This window comes from Tamandua tetradactyla, chromosome 9 (assembly GCF_023851605.1).
Source record: "Tamandua tetradactyla isolate mTamTet1 chromosome 9, mTamTet1.pri, whole genome shotgun sequence".
Lineage (NCBI taxonomy): Eukaryota > Metazoa > Chordata > Mammalia > Pilosa > Myrmecophagidae > Tamandua > Tamandua tetradactyla.
Window position 1 is genome coordinate 45,127,649 of NC_135335.1, and position 19,981 is coordinate 45,147,629.

Consider the following 19,981-nt stretch of genomic DNA (forward strand, 5'->3'; position numbering starts at 1 on the left):
AACTGGAGCCAGTATTTGTTGTACCTTATTCCTATTCATCCTAGGGACACTGCAGAAGGGATGCCTTTGGGTACTGGTTGAAATGTGGTAACCTTTTTGTATCCCTCCAAACCTATGGTTCTGAAGATCTTTGATATATTTTAATTACCGAAAAATATTGATGCCTATCTTTTCTGGATTATGTCTAATATACTCATAATACTGGTGGCCTGCTGTGTGGAATGGCTTAATCATCCCTGACCTGCCTCACTTGCTCCTACTTCTCACCTCTTGTGGGCAGCATTTGCAGAGTGTCACTCCCCCTGAGTTTGGTTGGATTCCAATTTAGGCTCAGTACTTAGCACAGTCTTGAAATTATTTGCTTGTTTGTCTGTTTCACCCCTAGATTGTATACTGTAAGGTCTTGCACAGGGCCAGCATAGAGCGCATGCTCATTAAGTTTTTGTTGAATGAGTAAGTGAGTGAATGAATGGCATTGTGAATCTGGGTTGGTTTTATAGATTGCTAGTGATAAACTAACACCCATACTCACATATACATACATATCTATTTCTTGCATGCTTCTGCTAAATTGTCACAGCAAGTCTATTAGATATGCCTATTAGATAAGTTCTCCTGGTATACTAATTTTAGTAACTTGCCCAGTGTCTAGTAAGTAGTAGGAGAGCCAGGTTACCTGGCTGAGCTCTTTACCGCTTGGCTCAAATATGTATTATATCCCTTTTCTCAAGATTTACCACATACCAGTTTAGCAATTTCAAGAAGTCCTATAATAAGAAGCTAATTTAATTTTTTTTAAGTTCAATTTTACTGAGATATATTCACATACCACATAATCATCCAAAGTGTACAGTCAGTGGTTCACAGTATCATCAGGTAATTGTGCATTCATCACCACAATCAAGTTTTGAATATTTTTATTACTCCAAAAAAAAAAAAGTTGACTGTGATAATAAAAAAATATTTATTCTTTCTAGCCTTCTATGTTCTGGAGTGGCTAGAAGGAAAAATCTGAGAGGATAGTATGTTAGCCCACGACAAACTCTGGGATCTGTCCTATAACTACTTGTTGAAGAGTGCTCTGAGAATTATTGCTTTTATCTTTCTTTGCTTTGTATATATGTTATATTATATAATAAAAAAGTTTAAAAAAATGAAAGTAAGAATAAAAATAAAACAGAACACCCAGAACATCTCATACCTCTTATACCCCCTATTATTTATTTATTTTTATCTTATTTTCTTATTCATCTGTCTATACCCTAGATAGAGTATAAGTAACAAAGTTTTCACAATCACACAGTAACGCCATAAAAGCTATATAGTTATACAATCTTCTTCAAGAAATCAAGGCTACTAGATTACAGTTCAGCAGTTTCAGGTATTTCCTTCTATCTATTCCAATATACTAAAAACTAAAAAGGGATATCTATGTAATGCATAAGAATAACCTCCAGAGTGATCTGCCAACTCTATTTGAAATCTCTCAGCCACTGAAACTTTACTTTGTCTCATTTCTCTTTCCCCTTTTGGTCAAGAAGACTTTCTCAGTCCCATGATGCCAAGACAAGACTCACCCCTGGGAGTCATGTCCCATGTTGCCAGGGAGAATTACACTCTTGGGAGTCATGTCCCACATGGAGGGGAAGTCAGTGAGTTCACGTGCTGAACTGGTTTAGAGAGAGAGGCCACATCTGAGCAATAAAAGAGTTCTCTGGGTGGTGACTCTTAATCTTAATTATAAGTAAGCTTAGCTTCTCCATTGTAGGAATAAGTTTTATAAGGGCGAGATCCAAGATCGAGGGCTCGGTCTTTTAAATTGGTAGTCCCCAATGCTTGTAAGAGTATCAGGAATCCCCCAGAAAGGGAACATTTTTCCCCAGGTCCTGAAGGGGGCTTTGCAAATACTTTTTAAAATTTTCTGTCTAGGTTACTCTGGGATGTATAGGGTATCATACTAACCTGTACAAACCATCAAGTTCTCACTCCCTTTTCAAGGTTCTGTGTAATTATTGTATTCAAATAAACTGACCATACAAGTTAGATTAGTAGCGTGCTACAGAAAATACAAATTTTGCACCAAATAAAAATCTCTTCCTTTGGTCTCACACAGAAGTTTAAGTTTAAAACACAGTCAACATAATTTTTTTCCTTTTAGTCTAATTTATCTTAGTCCTAACCAGATCAGCTTCATTAATATCCCTAATTGAAGTCTGATCTCTTTTTCAGTTTTTTTGCTGTATGGGGTAATGCTAGCTTTCATAGCTGCAGAACTCGAGCTCTGAGTCTCAGATGTCACACAGATACCCGAAGTTCCAGTGAATGACCAGGTTATACACAAATAGCTCAGCATCTCAGAATTCAGAAATAACAGCTACAACTCAAGAACAGATATAACTGTTGTAAGAGCTTATAATCTGGGAGCCTTTGCAATAAACCTTTCCTTGATAACCTCTGCTCTTGAATTCAGTCCTCAGAGTTTGCACATTATATATAGGTAGGTAGTCCACCTTAGTGAGGCATTATAATGTCTGTCTTTTTGTTTCTGGCTTATTTACTCAATGCACTGTCCTCAAGTTCCATTCATCTAGTTGCATGCTTCACAACATCATTCCCTTTCGCAGCCGCTCAGTATACTGTCGTATGTATACACCACAGTTCATTCTTCCATTCATCAGTCAACTAGGCCACTGCGTTGCAAATCATGAATATTGCCACCATAAACACCAGTATATAAATGTCCATTAGTGTCCCTACATTCAGTTCTTCGAAGGATATACCTAATGTAGAGGCTATAGGATCATATGGCAACCCTAAACTTAGCCTCCTGTGGAACCACCACACTGCCCTCAGAGATGCTGCAGCATTTTGCTTCCCTACCAGCAGTGAGTAGGTACATCTCTTTCTCCACATGTTCTCCAGCACTTGTATCTTTCAGTTTATTTTTTAAACAGTTTTATTCATACTTGATGCAGTGCATCATAACTAAATAGTCAGTGGTTGTCAGTATAATCATATAGTTATGTGTTCACCACCACAGTCTTATAAGGACATTTCCATTTAGTTCTGAGCTGTTATCTTGGCCCTTCCACCCATTCCAGGCTTGTGTACGATGTGTGTCTGGTCACAGATATTCCCCCAAACAGCTGTTCCAGAGAGTTCCTGGCTACTTAGTAGCTGCTTTAAAGAACTAACTAGATTCCACACCACCCTACACTACCATCTTGCCCCAATTCCTAAACTGCTAATTTAGTTTTGACCATCCTAGTGCTTCCCTAACTACTTGGACTATGAAACATGTTCCCCCTAGTGTCCTGTTGTTAGGAAACAACAGTAGGGAAATACTTGTATATTGGAAGAACTTATGTATTGAAAATGAGCAGCCGTGGGCTCCCTATCTGCCACTTTTCCGGTCTTATTTCTCCACATATAAAACGAGAGCGTTCAAATCCATGGCCTACCAGATCCTTCCCAACTTTACAGCCCTACAGTGTTTTAAGTATTGTTGTAAATGTGCCTGAGGGTTGGAGCCTGGAAATCCGTCTCCTACTAAGTCTGTGTTTGCTTTACCAGCTCTTTGCAAGATTCACAGCACTGTTAAAAACATGTACATGTTTCCTGTCCAGTGTATAGCCACTACCACGAGCAGAGTAAGTAGTCTGAGTTGCCATCCTGCCACTGGTACGCAGTGTTCAGCTGCAGGGTGAAGTGTTAGGTGTGGGACTGGTGGGCTGAGGAAGTTGGCCCTGGGGACTGTTCAGAATTTATTGTGTTCCTGCAGTGCCAGGCTGAGGTTGGCTAGTGCGGTATCAGCCTCTCGTTTGCCAATGCAGCAATGAGCCATGAGGTCATATGAGCCTCTGTAGGTGACAACAGACTTGTGTATAACATGAATGTTCACTAATAGGGGATTGTTTGGTGAATTACCATATATCACCATGACAAAAAGTGGTCATCATTGTAAGTGGTCATTGTGAAGTCCAGATAAAACATAGGAAAATATTTAAAGAAATAAATGAAGAGAATCAATATGTAACCTGCAAACCATGGTAAAAATGTATATATGCTTATTGCTCAGGTAGGGAGGTGAATTTAAAATTGAAATTTGTAGTAGAATGGTAAATTTAAGTTATTTTAATGAACATTAATATTGCTTATATTGGTTTTTTTTTTTCAGTGTAAAAATATGTCTCTTAACTCTGCCAAAAGAAAAAAACTTGGAAAATCTGATTTAAAATATATGTTCATTTAAAATAATTTAAACATTAAAACTAGCATAAAAGGAACGTTAAATCTCTCCTGTAATCCCATCACCCTAAAATAACCAATGTAAACATTTCAATATATATATTAATATACGACTTAGCTTTTCTTTGTGTATATGTATGTGCATATATGTCTATATTATAAACATATTTTAAAACATAGACATTTTTAAATGGGCTCATATTATACAAAAGTTTTGTGACTGGCTTTTTTGACTTTCACTAGAGGGTGAACATTTATCCAAGTAATTAATTTTTTTCTGCATATGCTTTTTAATGACCAAGTTGTTGTATTCCTTCATGTGGATATATTATACCACTCTTCTTGTGGTATAATACATAACAAGCTTTTGCTAAGTATTGACAAATTGCTTTCAGAAAGATTATACCAATAACTTTTTACCCAAAGAGGTAAAAAAAGAAAAGATACTATTGTTATCTATTTTAAATTTTTGTTGTGGTAACATATATACAACATAAAATTTACCATTATAACCCCTTTCAATTATATACCACAGTAATATTAATTACATTCGCAATGTTATGCTATCATCACCACCATCCATTACCAAAAGTTTTACATCTCCCCAAAAAGAAACTCTTCCAATTAAGTATCATCTTCCTATTCCCTGTCCCTCTCCACTTGCCTCTAGTAACATTATCTACTTTTTGTCTCTATGAATTTGCAAATTCTCTTTATTTCATGTAAATGAGATCAGACCGTCTTTGTCCTTCTGTGTCTGGCTTATTTCACTCAATATGATGTCTTCAAGGTTCATCCGTGTTTTAGCATGAATCAGAAGTTCATTCCTTTTTTACAACAGAATAATATTTTATCATGTGTGTGTATATGTACACACACCACATTTTGTTTATTCCTCCGTTAATAAACAGTTGGGATGCTTCCACCTTTTAGCTATCGTGAATAGTGCTGCTAAGAATGTTGCTATGCAAATATCTGAGTTCCTCTTTTCAAGTATTTGGGGCATATATACCTAGAAGCCGAATTGCTGGGTCATAAAGTAATTCCATATTTAGTTTGGCCAAACTGTTTTCCAAACTGTTGGCCAAAATGGCTGCACCATTTTACATTCCCATCAGCAGTGAACAAATATTCCTTTTTTCCCATGCTTCTGTATCACTTGTTATGTTCCGTTTTTTAATAGTAGCCATTCTAGTAGGTATGAAGTGGCATCTCATTGTGGTTTTGATTTGCATTTTCCTAATGGCTAATTATGTTGAGCATCTTTCATGTGCTTTCTGGTCATTTGTATATCTTCTTTGGAGAAATGTCTTTTAAAGTCCTTTAGTCTATTTTTTAATTAGGTTGTTTGTCTTTTGGTTATCAACCTGTAGGAGCTGTTTATATATTCTAGGTATTAAACCCTTATTAGATAGTTGACTTCCATATATTTACTCCCATACTGTAGGTTTTCTTTTCACTTTCTTGATCATGTTTTTTGATGCGTAAAATTTTTAAATTTGATGAAATTCAATTTACCTATTTTTTATATTGTTGCTCTTACTATTGGTATAAAGTCTAAGAATTCATTGCTTAATATAATGTCCTGAAGATATTCCCTTGTGTTTTCTTCTGAAAGTTTTATAGTTTTAGTTCTTATATTTAGGTTGTTAATCTATTGTGAGTTAATTTTTTGTATATGGTGTGTATTAGCTAGGGTTCTCTAGAGAAACAGAATCAGCAGGAGATATCTGTAAATATGAAATTTATAAAAGTGTCTCACTTAATCGTGGGAATGTAGAGTCCAAGATCTGTAGGGCAGGCCATGAGCTTGCAGCTCCAGTGAAGGTCCTCAGTGAACTCTCAGGAAGGTCCTGGCTGGCTGAAGCAGGAAGAGTGATTGTCTCTTCTGAATCCTCCTTAAAAGCCTTCCAGTAATTAGATTAAGCGCCACTCATTGCAGAAGACACTCCCCTCAGCTGTGCATGCCGCCAACATGGTCGTGAATTAAGTCCATGAAATATCCTCATAGCAAAAGACAGGCCAGTGCTTGCCCAACCAGACAACTAGGCACCACCACCTGGCCAAGTTGACCCGTGAATCTATGACATGGTGTGAGTTAGGGGTCCATTTTTATTCTTCTATATGTGGATATCTAGTTTTTCCATCACTGTTTGAAGAAACTATCCTTTCCCCCAGCTTATTTAACTCAGTGAAAAATGCTTTTCTGTTATTTGTATTAATGTGTCTAAAAGCTCAACTCAACTTTTCTGCCCATATTTAAGCAGGTTTCAACTGACAGTGAGGTAAATTAGAGAACTTTGGAGATTCCTCTGGCCATTTTCTGCATATTGTCCATAATGAATGACAATGCATAAGTGTTCTACTCCTCTCTTAAGTACATGAAATGTCTAGAATACGTTGGTTGTGTACCTAGAAAATGCAATGTCTTATTGCTTAAGGGATTTCGCTAAGAACCAAAATAGAGAATGTTGACAAATTACAGGTTTGTCTTAACTTTCATAGATATTTGTGCCCTAAATGAAATAACATGCATTTTCATTTTCTCTCTTACAGTTTCTGTTAAGCAGTCAAGGTACCTGATTTAGGATTCAGTTTGAAAGAAAATGTCAGACTTGACAATCTATTTTGATAATGAATTTGTTTTACTCTTTATTCAAACTTAATTCCCTTCTTTTCACATTTGTATTGGGTGATAAAGAAAGAAATTTTTGTGCAGACTCTATGTTCTCTATTCTGTTTGATTCTTTCACTTGCTATAGTCTCTCCCAGTTTTATTTATACTTAATGAAGATTGAACAGATCTGCAATTTCTCGCTGTTTACTATTGCCACTTGAAAAATTATCCCATGCTGTTTTTATAGGGGTAACTGTCATGTTTATATCCTATGTTTTCAGAAACTTCCATCTTTTTTATTTTCTAGTCTAAACGCATTTAATATTTAAAAGAGCAATTGTGAAGTTGTGAACCTGACACCTTTATACTTGAATATACATAATTGCACAGTGCTTTTTCCAGTACTGATTGTATTCTGAGATGTGGGCATTTAAGAAGCATGATTTGCCAACTCTAAGGCAAGAATAAAGTCACCTTTGCTGTCTACCCTTTTCTTTTGTTTAAGCTGTTACTACAAGTCTGGCTGTGTCCCCAGGGAGAGGTGGGAAAAGATGGCCTTGCTGTCTGAAGTTCATTTCTCAAGGGGACATCAACACTCACATGGATTCTGTTTACATTGTAATTGGTCCAGCTGTTTCAACTTAAACCCAAGACAGTTGCTATGGAGATGTTTGGCTAGAAATAGGTCATGTTAAAGTCACTTTTCCCCTCAATAGAAGGGAGTTCTGAAACTCTGAAAGCTGCCTCAAAGTTGAACATAAAAAGTGTAGTTGGGTAACCATACCCGGCCCCCCAAATTCTCTTTTTAGTATAGGGTTTATCACAGATGCCAATCTACTCTTGTTGCTGCTTCTACAGTATAAACAAGCATACCAAGAGACCATTCTTGTTAAAGAAAAGGAATTGGAAGTTTCAAAATTTGCAGAATAACCTTGATAAACTCGCTAACATATGACCCCAAAGTTATTTCATAAAAGTACTACAATAACATTTATTTTGAACTCAGAACCAGGAGCTCAAGAACAAGTTTTTTGTTTGCTTGTTTGTTTGTACATTTTGCAAGTTGTCTCCACTCCCTCCCTTTTAGCAACATGCTACATTATTTCCGGAGGCAGCAGTGAGCTCATTTTCCAGGAGTGGAGAGGAAAGTTTGCTACTAAGAAAGTATGAGAATGACATGCGGCCTTAGCTTCTCCAAGATGATGTCTTGGGAAGCAAGTGGATTAAATGCAATCAGCACAAGCTTCATAGGCTGCCTCTTCCAGCAGGACCATCCCACCCTGCCAGCATGGTTCCTGAGAGTGCCACAAATCACATGCACGTTACGTTATTGGTTCAAGAACAAGTGTTTTAAAAAACTTGAAGAAGGAAGGCACCCAGTGACATTGGATGTGATTTGCCATTTGTCCAGAAGACAGCAAGGTTTTCCCAGGACAACTTGACCAAGATGAGTGATTACCCTTCCTCTGATTTCATCAAATCTCAATCAAATCAGGCTTTCATTACTTGTTTTTCCTTCTTTATCTGTCAAATAGGGAAGTGGTTCCTGACTCCAAGTCTGATTATTACAATGAGTCATGGTCTGTCCCACAGAGAGGAATATAGTTTGGTTTCCTTACAGGCCACCTAAGCTCTGTCTAGTTTGGGGATTGGGAAATGCAGCTTCAGCTTCTTCCTGCATTCAAATTACCTCTCAAACCCTCCCCTGCACTCCTATGGTACTCCTTGCTTCAGGGCATAGGTTCGTTTATGTGTAGATGGTTCTTGCAAAGTGCCTCTTTGACAATTCCAAATTTAGGAAACTTCTTTAGAAATGACACATGCACAAGCCTTTGGCCTGTTTCTCTGTGAATACCTTTCTCTGCATATGGGTGTCCTGAAAAGGGTAAGCTGGAGGGTGGATGGGATTCAAATTGAAGAAATATAAGGGGGAAGATTTTCACTAATTCGAATTTATATCCCTTGAACAATCTAAAAGAATACTACAACATGCAGTAACACACATGAATAATTGTAATGATAGCTTACATTTGTATCATTTTTGCTTTGTACAGGCATTGTTCTAAGCTTTCTGTATATATTTCTTCATTTTATCCTCTCAGCAAACCCAGGAAGTGGATATTAATATTATCAACCCCTTTTGCAGATGAGGAAATTGAGTCCCAGCAAGGTTAAGTAATATGCAGGAGATTATGCAGCTTGTAAAAGGGGGTGCTGCTGTTTAAACTCAGGCACCCTGGCTCCAGAGTCAGGTGGTTTTAACCTTTTATGCTACTGTGAAATATATATTAACATTAATACAAGTAATCTTCATTCTTCTTCTGATACTCGTAATGCAGTGATTTTTAGTTGCTTCCCAACCCTTAGGGGCATTTGGCAATTTTGAGACACATGTTTATTATTAACATGACTTTGGAAAGGGGGTGGGGCATGGAATTGCCATTGGCATCTGGTGGACAGAGAGGCAGGGATGCTGTTAAATATCCTACACTGCCTAGCACAGGCCTCCACAGCCAAGCATTATCTGGCCCAGTGTCAGTAGTACTGAGGCTGAGAAGACCTGTGTTGGGGATTGAATCACGTGCTTCACAAAAGGCTTCTTCAGGTTCCAACCCCTAGTCTTGTGGGTTCGAACCTATTTCTAAATAGGGTCTTTGAAGATGTTATTTAGTTAAGATATGCCCAAACTGAATCAGGCTGAGCCTTAACCCATATGGCTGAGGTCCTTATAAGCAAAGAAAGGGGAAGCCACTGGGAGAAGCCAGAAGGCAACCAAACCTAGAAGAGAAAGGAAAAGACCTTACCATGTGCATTGCCATGTGATGGAAAACCCAAGGAATTCCAAAGACTGCTGGCCAGCCAGAAGATACCGACTCTGGGAGGAAGCAAGCCTTCTAGCCTCTGAAACTGTGAGCCAATAAATTCCTTTTGTTAAGCCAACCCATTGTATGGTATTTATTTTTTAGCAGCCGGGAAACTAAAACACCCTGCTACAGTAATATACGTTCATTCTAAACGAGTATAATATTACTTTCCCAATCCTTGACCTTTGTTAAGTAAATGCATATTCTTCCAGATTTTTTCCCTTTGATTATACCAACACATAGGCATATATTTTACAGAAATGGCATCAAACATGTATTCTATTCTATGGATTGTTCTTGTAACATATTATGTAGTATTTCCATGTCAAGAATGTGTTTTGACAACTGTATAATATTCCTTTTATATGGCTAGATAACAAAGACGGTTGTATTGTTTTGTAATCCTTTGCTATTAGAAACAATATTATAATATTGTGTATATATCTTTTCATACTTGTGTCTTATTGGGAACAAGTTTGCATTGGGATAGTGTTATCAGGTGTCCCACTCTCCTCCCTCCTGTGTTCTAGCCAAAGTGTGCTCTTCCTGTTTTGCTGTGTGTGCCATGGAGTGTGGTGATCGTCACATGACTCTTTGACTGTAAGTCAGGTAACTGTAGTCTGCCTTGTGTGGGTTGCTAGGGCAAAGTGAAAGATTTCAAAAAATAAGATACTGGGAGAAATGGAAAGCAGATATCTAGAATGTGAGACAGTGTGGTGGGGAAAGGAGAGAAATAGAATCAGGCTGTAGCACTGATGTAAGTCCCCACTAATTTGAATTTTAGGAACATTTTTGAAGGAAAATGAAGTGACAGTTTTGCACTGTGTACCCCACTTTGTGCTGTTAACAAAGTAACCAACCATTATGTTTAAAATAAATCATTTTGAAACGGTTATTATGCTATCTGACCTAAATTGTCCTGTGAAGATTCCTGGGGTTTGTAGATCCCTTCCAGGAATGAGACTTAGTGTCTGGCATGTAGTAGGTGCTCAATAAATATTTGTAGCCAGACTGAATTCAGGGGCAGAGGAGAAGGGAATGGGCTAGGGAGCAGCTGCCCTAGGGTTTATAGATATATCAACCCAATGAAGGCTCTCCTCTGTGAAGAAGAGATTGTAAACATTGCAGAAATTCTCCATTAAGGTTTGTATTTGGCTGCCCCTAGCAAATCTGTGATCCAGCAGTTCCCTTCTGTGATTTTCAATCAGTAGAAATGCATAAATGTATGTTTACCTAAAGTCAGGAATTTATAAGAATGTTCACAGTAGCATGCTATTCACAATAGACCCCAAATGGAAACTATGTATATGCCCCTCATTATTACAATGGATAACTTAATTGTGGATTTTATTTTAATTGTCAATGATGAAATATTTCCAGGGAAGAAAAAGACATTTTTCATATCTCTTTACCACCCAGATTTAACAAAGATAAGCATTTTGCACCCCCCCCCCTTTTTTTTTTTTAAGGAATGGAAGTGTCTGGTATTGGTGGAACCTGTGTTATCAGTATGGGGGTGGGGTAGAGTTGAGTGAGTGATCTGATATTCCCTGAAACAGGGTGTGGAATGACCCTGGCTTTCTATACACGTCTTCCCTTGACATCAAATGAATTACTTGTCACTGCCACCTAAATTCTGAGCAGTGTCCCTACATTAAAGTTTCTGCAGTGCCACAAATAAAATAGAAAACAGCTATGCCTTTCAATTCTCCTGCTCTCAGTAAAATAAAACAGGTTGCAGTAGTATCATTTAAGGGAACAATGCCGCTTCTGTTGAATTATTTTTAAAATGTGTTTTTTTTTCCCCATCAAATTGTGATTGAGATTGTGTGGATGTTTTGATTGTGTTGATGTGAGAACAGAACAGGAACAAGAATGGAGTTTGGTGTTTTCAGTGATTGCTGTCATTATCAGCTGGAAAACATACCCCTTCTCTTACACTCAGTCAACCTCATGAGGAAGCCAATGATTCAGAGTACCATTGTCATAGGGATAACCTTGAGCCTGTTCTCGTTTGTGTTAGAGGAATTATTTGCAAACATCTGCTCTTTCATAGTATTAGCAACAACGACTACTATTTTTTTGTTCTTCTCCTGACTCATTGTCAGGAACCCATGGTTGAGACTGGTCCCCTTTATGGAGTCCTTGCTAAATGTTGGGCATCACCAAAAAACCCTGTATGTGTGTTCCGTTTCCTCCTTTTAGCAACCCGTGAAGTAGGTATTGTTATTATCTCCATCTACAAATGAGAAAACAGACGTGGAGGGGTTAAATTGATTGCCAAGGGTCAGAGAGTGAGCAGCCGAGCCACAGTTTAAATCTAGCATTGACTGGTCCAGAAACCCATGCTCTGAGCCACTTGCACATGAGGACCACTTGGCTACTGCTATTTTGGTAAATAGGACTATGAAGTTAAGGTCCTGGTAACAGTTTTTTGAGCGCTTTCAGTCTTGCCTAATTTGACCTCTGTAGTCTGAATTAGGCAAGGCAGGTGATGCCTTGGTCCCATCTTACAGGTGAGGACTCTGAAGGACCAGGCAAAGAAGGAACTTGCCCAAGGCCATACCAGCAAATATCATGGTGGAAACTGAACACGCTTTTGAAAACACACCCCTGGCTTTTCAGCTTATCTCCAACCCCCGTGACTGACCTTCATTACAGCATTTCATTGTAATGTTAACTCCACTTCCTGATCTTTTAAATAGGCACAATACTGTCTCTTGTTAGAGATTATAGAGGATTCATGTCTTTAGCAGCGTATCTTTTTCAAATTCATCGAGATAGATACCATTTAAATATAATTATTTGATCGCTGTGGTGTTTTATGATATGCAATAATATTTTTTGTTAAATATTTATTTGCATACAAATCTTTAATTTTGATATTCCATAAAGGGATTTGTTTGGTAGCTCGAATGGATATTGAAGACCCTATGGTAAGATATTTGTTGCCCTTACTGAGTTGTAATTTTCCTAGAGTCATTGTAGTTAACATCAGCCTGTTCTGGGTTGCTTTGAGGTTGCAGCTGCTCCTTGGTGGTTACCTGTTAAAGGCGCTAACTGGAGACATCCAGAAGGGCCCGACTCTTCTGTTGCACACAGGTGAGGCAAGGGGTTCTGTCCCTGGTTGAGATGTTGCATTCTAAAAGAGCTCCTATGCTGTGACTTGATGTCTTCATCTGGAAAATGATGACAATGATAAACCCTAATTGGTTGGTTAGAATATCAAATGACATGAAATCATGTACATAAAGACCCAAACATTGTGTCAAGTTCATAGAAGGTTTCTCCCCATCCTCATTTGGCCTGTCCTCTTTCACATGTCCCCTCTCCCCACCCCCCCCCCACCTTTTTTTTTTTCTCACATGGGCAGGAACCGGGAATCAAGCCCAGGTCCCAGCATGGCAGGTGAGAGCTCTGCCTGCTGAAGCACCATGGCCTGCCCTCCCCTCTCCCCTTTTGACAGGCCTATTACAAATCTCATGGCATGTTTAATCTTTGAAATCTATTCATTCCCATTCTCTTATAGGTGGGTCATTACGAGGAAAAAGACTGTTCATTTTATGGATAAGTAGTTGGGTCTGGCAGGTGGCCACTGTAGAAGACCATTCCTTGAGTTTAGGATTCATATTATCTTCAGTCCCAGGCTGACATACTTTTAAGCTACCACCTGACTGGACACCACAGAGCAGCAAATCAGTCAGCAGGTCTCCAGGGTAGCAAGGAAATAATTATCTCAAGCAAAAATAGAGTAGCGCTGAAACCCCTGGAGATGGAGAAAGGTTTAGGTTAGGACTCGGCATCTCAACAGCCCAAGAAAACTGCTCTCCTAACCTAATTTTTTGATGGACTATTAGGCCTCTATTTTTAATAACATTCCTGGTGATTGCCCTCATTGTCGGGGAGCTGGAGTACATGAAGTTCAGCTTTAGGGATATAGTACCTTGACAAGTATCAGAAACCTTTTCAAGCTTGGTTGTCGGCCTCCATGCTGAATAGGGGCATATGGTAAACAACAGGTGATCTTGGAAATAGATTGTAAGGGGCAAATGCATAGGATTTTTGGTTACCTCGGTTTGACTGGGGCTCTTAGCTCTCAATTAATATCTTTTTTACTGAATGTAATAGTAGGGGAAAAAGCTAAGGGAAGAAGGAAAACTCGGAAGGGAATGGGCTTTATTTATGCTGTAAATACTGTCCAAGTCAGTCTTCAGGCAAAAGAGCACTTCTTATCATTGCCCAAAAGAGCGACTGGCACGTAAACACTCAAGAATCGTTTGCTGAAAGAATAAATAAAAATCCTGGTGCAATTTACTATGGGGAACACAAAAACATATAAGGAGTAGAGTAGGAATACATCCTGCTTGAGGGAAAAAGTGAATGAGGAATTAAATCAAAGTCATCTAATGTTGGCTAAATGTTTGTTTCCGCTTTTTCTCAAATTTCTCCCCCAACCTTCCCACCCCTCCATACCCTCAGGAAAAATGAAGGCTTGGAATCTGCTAGCGCATTGCAAGAATGGCTGGTTAGTTTGTAGTAGAAAATTAGAAAGACACAAAGTGTAAGCCAGATGTCACAGGTTGGGAAAAGCAGGCACTAAGATAGAGTTTGCCATACAGGCTATTTCTTAGGGATCCCTAGCTATGGAAGTGGGGGGCAGAAGCTGGAGAAGTCAAGCTGCAGCCTAGGATCAACAAAGTTTTAGCCAACCCCATCGGAAGCCTGGGGTGTTTATTGCCCACCAGCATTGTCCTGCCCCCTGGATAGGGTACTCCTTCTGTCCCTGTTGTGATCAGATTCTGATGTGGCTTTCTGCAGCTGTGGGAAACACTGAAGGAGCCGACCATTGGAAACTTTTGCTGATGGCACTCTTAGCAGCTGGAACAACATTCCCTCCTTAAAGGTGGGATTTGGGCAGTGCATCAGCACATCTACCTTAGCAAGAGAAATGCTGTGGGAATCTGAGTCTGCAAAGTGAAGAAGTGTTTTCAGTCTAGGTCCAAAGTAAATTATAATGCATTTGGGAGCCTGGGATGTCAGAATCCCTTGTTGAAGGGTGACAGATGGGGCCTGACTCAAACTCAAATTCAGGTCTAGGGGACTCCACCTAGGTTTCAGAGACTGAACTAAGGATGCTTATGGGAGCTTTGCTGAAACCAGCCCCTATTTCCTATTCCAGTCTGTGCCCCCTCACTCTGTTCTCACTCTTCACCAGGCCAGATCATCCCGTTCTTCATGTCTCCTGGAACGATGCTGTTGCCTATTGCACGTGGGCAGGAAAGCGTTTGCCCACAGAAGCTGAATGGGAATATAGCTGTCGAGGAGGCCTGGAAAATAGGTACTTAGAGGGTCTCATCTTGCTTAACAATTCATTGACCTTTTTCTAAATCTGTGGAACTTGCTTAGGTTAAAAAGTTGATTTAAAAAAAAAACACACAAAAAACTATTTTTCTTACTATGTTCTCATCTCCTCAGAGTTGCTAGACGACACTGATAAATGCATCACCACCTCATCACAGCCCCTCAGAGCCTAGCCCCAGAGTGCGCTCTAGCTATTCAACCCCCCTCACTTGTTGTCACATCTTACTTCTTAGAACTCCTTGGCAACCTGCCTTGCTTTTAGCCTTTTCTTATTTTAGACATCATCTGAAGCAACAGTAATTTCTTTGCTTTTAGAGCTAGGAGACAGAAAACTCATGTTTGGGTCACATCTTCTAGGAAAGACTCCTTAAAATAGTGAAGGCTTTATAAAGAAGCATGATGTGACGGTGCTTGATCATGCTACCGTATTCATCCAAAATGATGTCTACATTCCCAGGCGTCTAGAAGGTCTCCTTTTAGATAAGCAATTTATTTCAGGCCTCCCAAGTACTTGGGAGAGCTATTGTGAACTCAACATGAGCTGTTGAGGAGGCCTGGAAAATAGGTGCTTGGAGGGTCTCATCTTGCTTAACAATTTGTTGACCTTTTTCTGAATCTATGGAACTTGCTAAGGTTAAAAAGTTGATTTAGAAAAAAACCAAAAACTATTTTTTTGTGAAGTTTAAAAAAAAGAAAAACTTGCTGAAGCATTGTTTATTTATATATTTAAAATTAAAGAATCCCTCACTCAGAACAAGCTGGCAATGCTCTCTCTTTCATTGCATTCCTTCTCTTAACTTTAACGCAGAGGCCTGCACCTGTTTGACAGGCTGATGCCCGTGTCTCTTCTGACAGACTTTTCCCCTGGGGCAATAAACTGCAGCCGAAAGGTCAACATTACGCCAACATTTGGCAGGGTGAGTTTCCTGTGAGCAACACTGGAGAGGACGGCTTCAGAGGAACTGCACCCGTGAGTAGCGGGCCTTCTGGAGGTGGGCAGCTGCTGTAGAGAATTGAAGCTTGGTAGGCAAGGTGGAAGGTGTTGTTTACTCTCTGATTAACTTGTTGCCTCCTTCCTCCACCATCCATTCACTATTGCATATGGCAAATAGTGCCAATTAATCAAACATTATTCTTATCATTCATTTTCCTTTCTGGCTACATAATAGTTTTATTGTAGAATATTTGGAACACAAGAAGAGTAGGAAGAAGAAAATTAAGCTGATGCTTGACCACCCAGAGATATACCCTGTTAGCACTGTAATGGGTTTCCTCCTATTTGTTTTCTGTCTCCAAGATGTCAGTAATGGCTAATAGTTATATAGTGCTTGCAGTGTGCCAGGCACAGTGCTAAGGCATATACATGAATTATCACATTTGATTGTCAATTCAACTCTGAATAGTAGGTAATAGGATTGCCTCCATTTAACAGGTGAGCTTTTTGAGGCACAGGAGGTTAAGTACCTTCCCCAAAGTCACCTGGCTGGAAAGTGGCTCAGCTGGAATTTTTTATATACATATATATTTTATTGACACATCTTCACACACATACAGTCCATACATGGTGTTCTAGTTTGCTAGCTGCCGGAATGCAATATACCAGAAATTCAACGGCTTTTAAAAAGGGGAATTTAATAAGTTACAAGTTTATAGTTCTAAGGCCATGGAAATGTCCCAATTAAAGCAGGTCTTAGAAATGTTCAATTTAAGGCATCCAGGGAAAGAGGCCTTGGTTTAAGAAGGCCAGTAATGTTCAGGGTTTCTCTCTTGGCTGGAAATGTACATGGGAATCTGCTAACTTTCTCTTCTGGCTTCTTGTTTCATGAAGTTCTCCTGGGGGTGGTGTGGCCCCTGACTCTTGTCATTTTCTGCTCTCTCACACTCTCCAAAGGTTCCTGGCTGGTGAACTCTGGTTCTCTCGGCTTTGTGGCTGTGCTTGGCTCTGCTGTGGCTCTCTCGTCATTCTCAAAAGGTCGCTGGCTTGTGGACTCTGCTTCATGGTTCTGCAGCATTCTCTGTTGTGGCTTTCTTATGGCTCTGTTGTTCTGAAGCTTTCTCCAAAAGCTTCCTCTTTTATAGGATTTTGGTAAACTAATCAAGACCCACATAGAATGGGTGGAGACATCTCCACCTAATCAAGTTTAATACCCAAACTTGGTTGTGTCACATCTCCTTGGAGATAGGAAGTAGAAGAAATGGCTATCTTTACAAAATGGGATTAGATTAAAACATGCCTTTTCTAGGGTACATAAATCCTTTCAAACCAACACACATGGTATACAACAGTGACTCACAATATCATCACATAGTTGTGTGTTCATCACCATGATAATTTTTAGAACGTTTGCATCACTCCAGCACAGCTGGGATTTGAACCAGGTTACTTTGTTTCCAAAGCCCATGATCTTAACTACCATGTTTGCCAGTGTATGTGTTTTTGGTGTATGAGTATCCATATGATTTTTACATACTGCATTTCAGTCACACTGAGTATAATATTTAAAATCCTGCATTTCCCTCCCGTTGAATGCTATGTCAGGAACATTTTCTCTGTCATTAACAGCACTTCACCAGTAAATTGTCTTTCAGCAGCCAGATAATCTGTCACATGGACGAACCCTAATTTATTTACCCCAGTCCCTTAATGTTGCAAATCTAAGTTATATCATGTTTTTAACAAAACAATACAACAGTGAATGTTGTATACATAAATATTGGGACTGTATCTCTGATCATTTTCTTAGGTGAGATTTTCAACAGTAAAATTAATAAGTCAACAACTAGAAAACGTTCTTACTGGGATTTCATATATACAGCCAAATTGTTTTCCAGAATACCTGTGGCATGTTTTCCCCCACCAGTATCCAAGAGTGCTTTTTTCACTACACAATTTTGCTAGCATAGTCATCCACTAATGAAGCAGTGTTAAAAGCATTTTAATTTTCTGTTAGTACAGTGAAGAAAGACATCTTGTAGCATGGAAATAGCACCTTACTGGGTTTGTTGTTAGAGAGAATAATTTTCTCTCAATCTTTCAAACAGTTGTCTTTTCTAAAAACTTGTATTTTTATTAGTTTCATACAAATCTTTCAAATAGTTATCTTTTCTAAAAAATTGTATTTTTATTAATTTCATACAAAAACAATTCCTCTAAAATGTACTTAATAAGTTTAACACAGATATGCTGTTTAGAACATGATGAAATGATTCCAGAATTTTAACTGAAAAAATAAACAGACACACAATTTTATTTGATAAAATGAATGATTAGAGGTCTTGGGGAGAAAATGATATCCTCCTATTCTCAGACTTTAAGTGGGTATGAGGCTTGCTGACATGGAGCTGATGTGTGGAATGCCAGTGCCTAGTGAGCCACTTTTGGTAAGCAGAACTGGCACTGCAGGATGAATGGAAGGCTGAGTTAAGGTGCTCAATGCAGATACTCACAAGACCCCAGAAAAGGTGTTGGTTGATATTGATAGCAGGACAGTGGCCACGCAATTCATTGTCTGCTAAGGAGTATGTAACAACTCTCCTGCAGAGTCAACTAGCTTTGGAAAATGGTTGTCGCTGTAGTATCAGACCCATACCTGGCCTTCCTTGGCTGTGCACACGAGAGGGAGACTGGCATGAGAATGGCCCCAGCAGCCTGGATCCCCCTCAGGAGTGCTTTGCTGTGACCAGTAGGGCTGCTGCACTAAGCCTTGAAGTGTAGGGCAGGGGCCTTTCCCAGCTGCAGTTATAGTTCTTAGTTGTCATAGCAGTATTCAAACAAGGACTTTGAAGTCCTGATTGGAGAAGGGCTGCATGTGAACAGCACCTGAACATGGTCACTTGGTCCTGAGAGGGGGGTAAGCCACTTTGCAAAGGGACAAGTGATGGCTTCCATTGCCCTCCCCTGAACAGGCCTATGGTAACTATTTTCAATGAGCTAGACACATTATATAAACACCTATCAGTATTAGGAAAAGGCATTGATAGTCTGGAGACTACCCTTATTCAAGCTTAAGCTACATATTGCCATTTACCATGGTTGCCAAACCCTGACCAAAACCATTCCTGCCAACCTAAAGAACAACTAGGGCTTTGTCTGAGATTCTGCAAAGGTTCCATGCACTATGATTACTTTCCAGAAACCTACAACCTCCAGATGGGTTCCTAGGACAGATGAGTCCTGAAATCCAGAGGGGCCAACTTCTCCAGAACATCAGCTGGTTCCCTCACCCTACCCCATATTATCAACAGCCCTTACCAACGTGAAAAAGTTAGAATGAGCATAGCCCAAATACCCCTAAAGATTGGGAGAAAGATCAAAGGAGAAAGTAGAGTTCTGTGCTGGTATGAAACTAATATGTACCCCAAAAAAGCCATGTTTTAATCCTGATCCAATCTTGTGGGAGCAGCCATTTCTTTTAATCCTGATTCAATAATGTAGGGTAGAAACTTCTGATTAGTTTATCTCCACAGAGATGCGACTCATCCAATTGTGGGTGTGAGCTTTAGATGGAAATGTGACTCTGCCCATTCTGGGTGGGTCTTCATTAGTTTACTGGTGTCCTTTAAAAATGGAAACATGTTGAAGAAATTAGAGAGCAGATGCAGATGTTTGGAGAACAGTTACTTCAGAGACATGGATGTTTGGAGATTCTTGGAGTGCCCACAGAGAGAGAAGATGCCTAGACACAGACAGAGCCCAGTGGACATTACCATGTGCCTTCCTGTAAAATGCTAAGCAATCCAGAACCCAGAGTTCTATTCCAGAGAAACTGAGTGAAGGCCCACAGATACTTAAAGAGGAAACTACTGGCATCAGAAGCTGGAAGCCATAAACCAGGAGCAAGGAACAGCCGGATGCCAGCCACTAGCCTTCCCAGCTGACAGAGGTGTTTCA

General features: G+C 39.4%; 1 protein-coding gene across 2 annotated transcripts in view; it reads left to right on the plus strand.

Moving 5' to 3' along the window:
• The window catches only part of SUMF1 (sulfatase modifying factor 1), a 177,200-nt gene that overhangs the window by 87,757 nt on the left and 69,462 nt on the right, over positions 1-19,981 (plus strand). For both annotated transcript variants that reach the window (XM_077116694.1, XM_077116695.1), the window contains 3 exons: positions 12,749-12,831; positions 14,945-15,067; positions 15,946-16,060. In XM_077116694.1, coding sequence (XP_076972809.1) covers positions 12,749-12,831; positions 14,945-15,067; positions 15,946-16,060 — 321 coding nt within the window. The remainder of the gene's footprint in view (positions 1-12,748; positions 12,832-14,944; positions 15,068-15,945; positions 16,061-19,981) is intronic.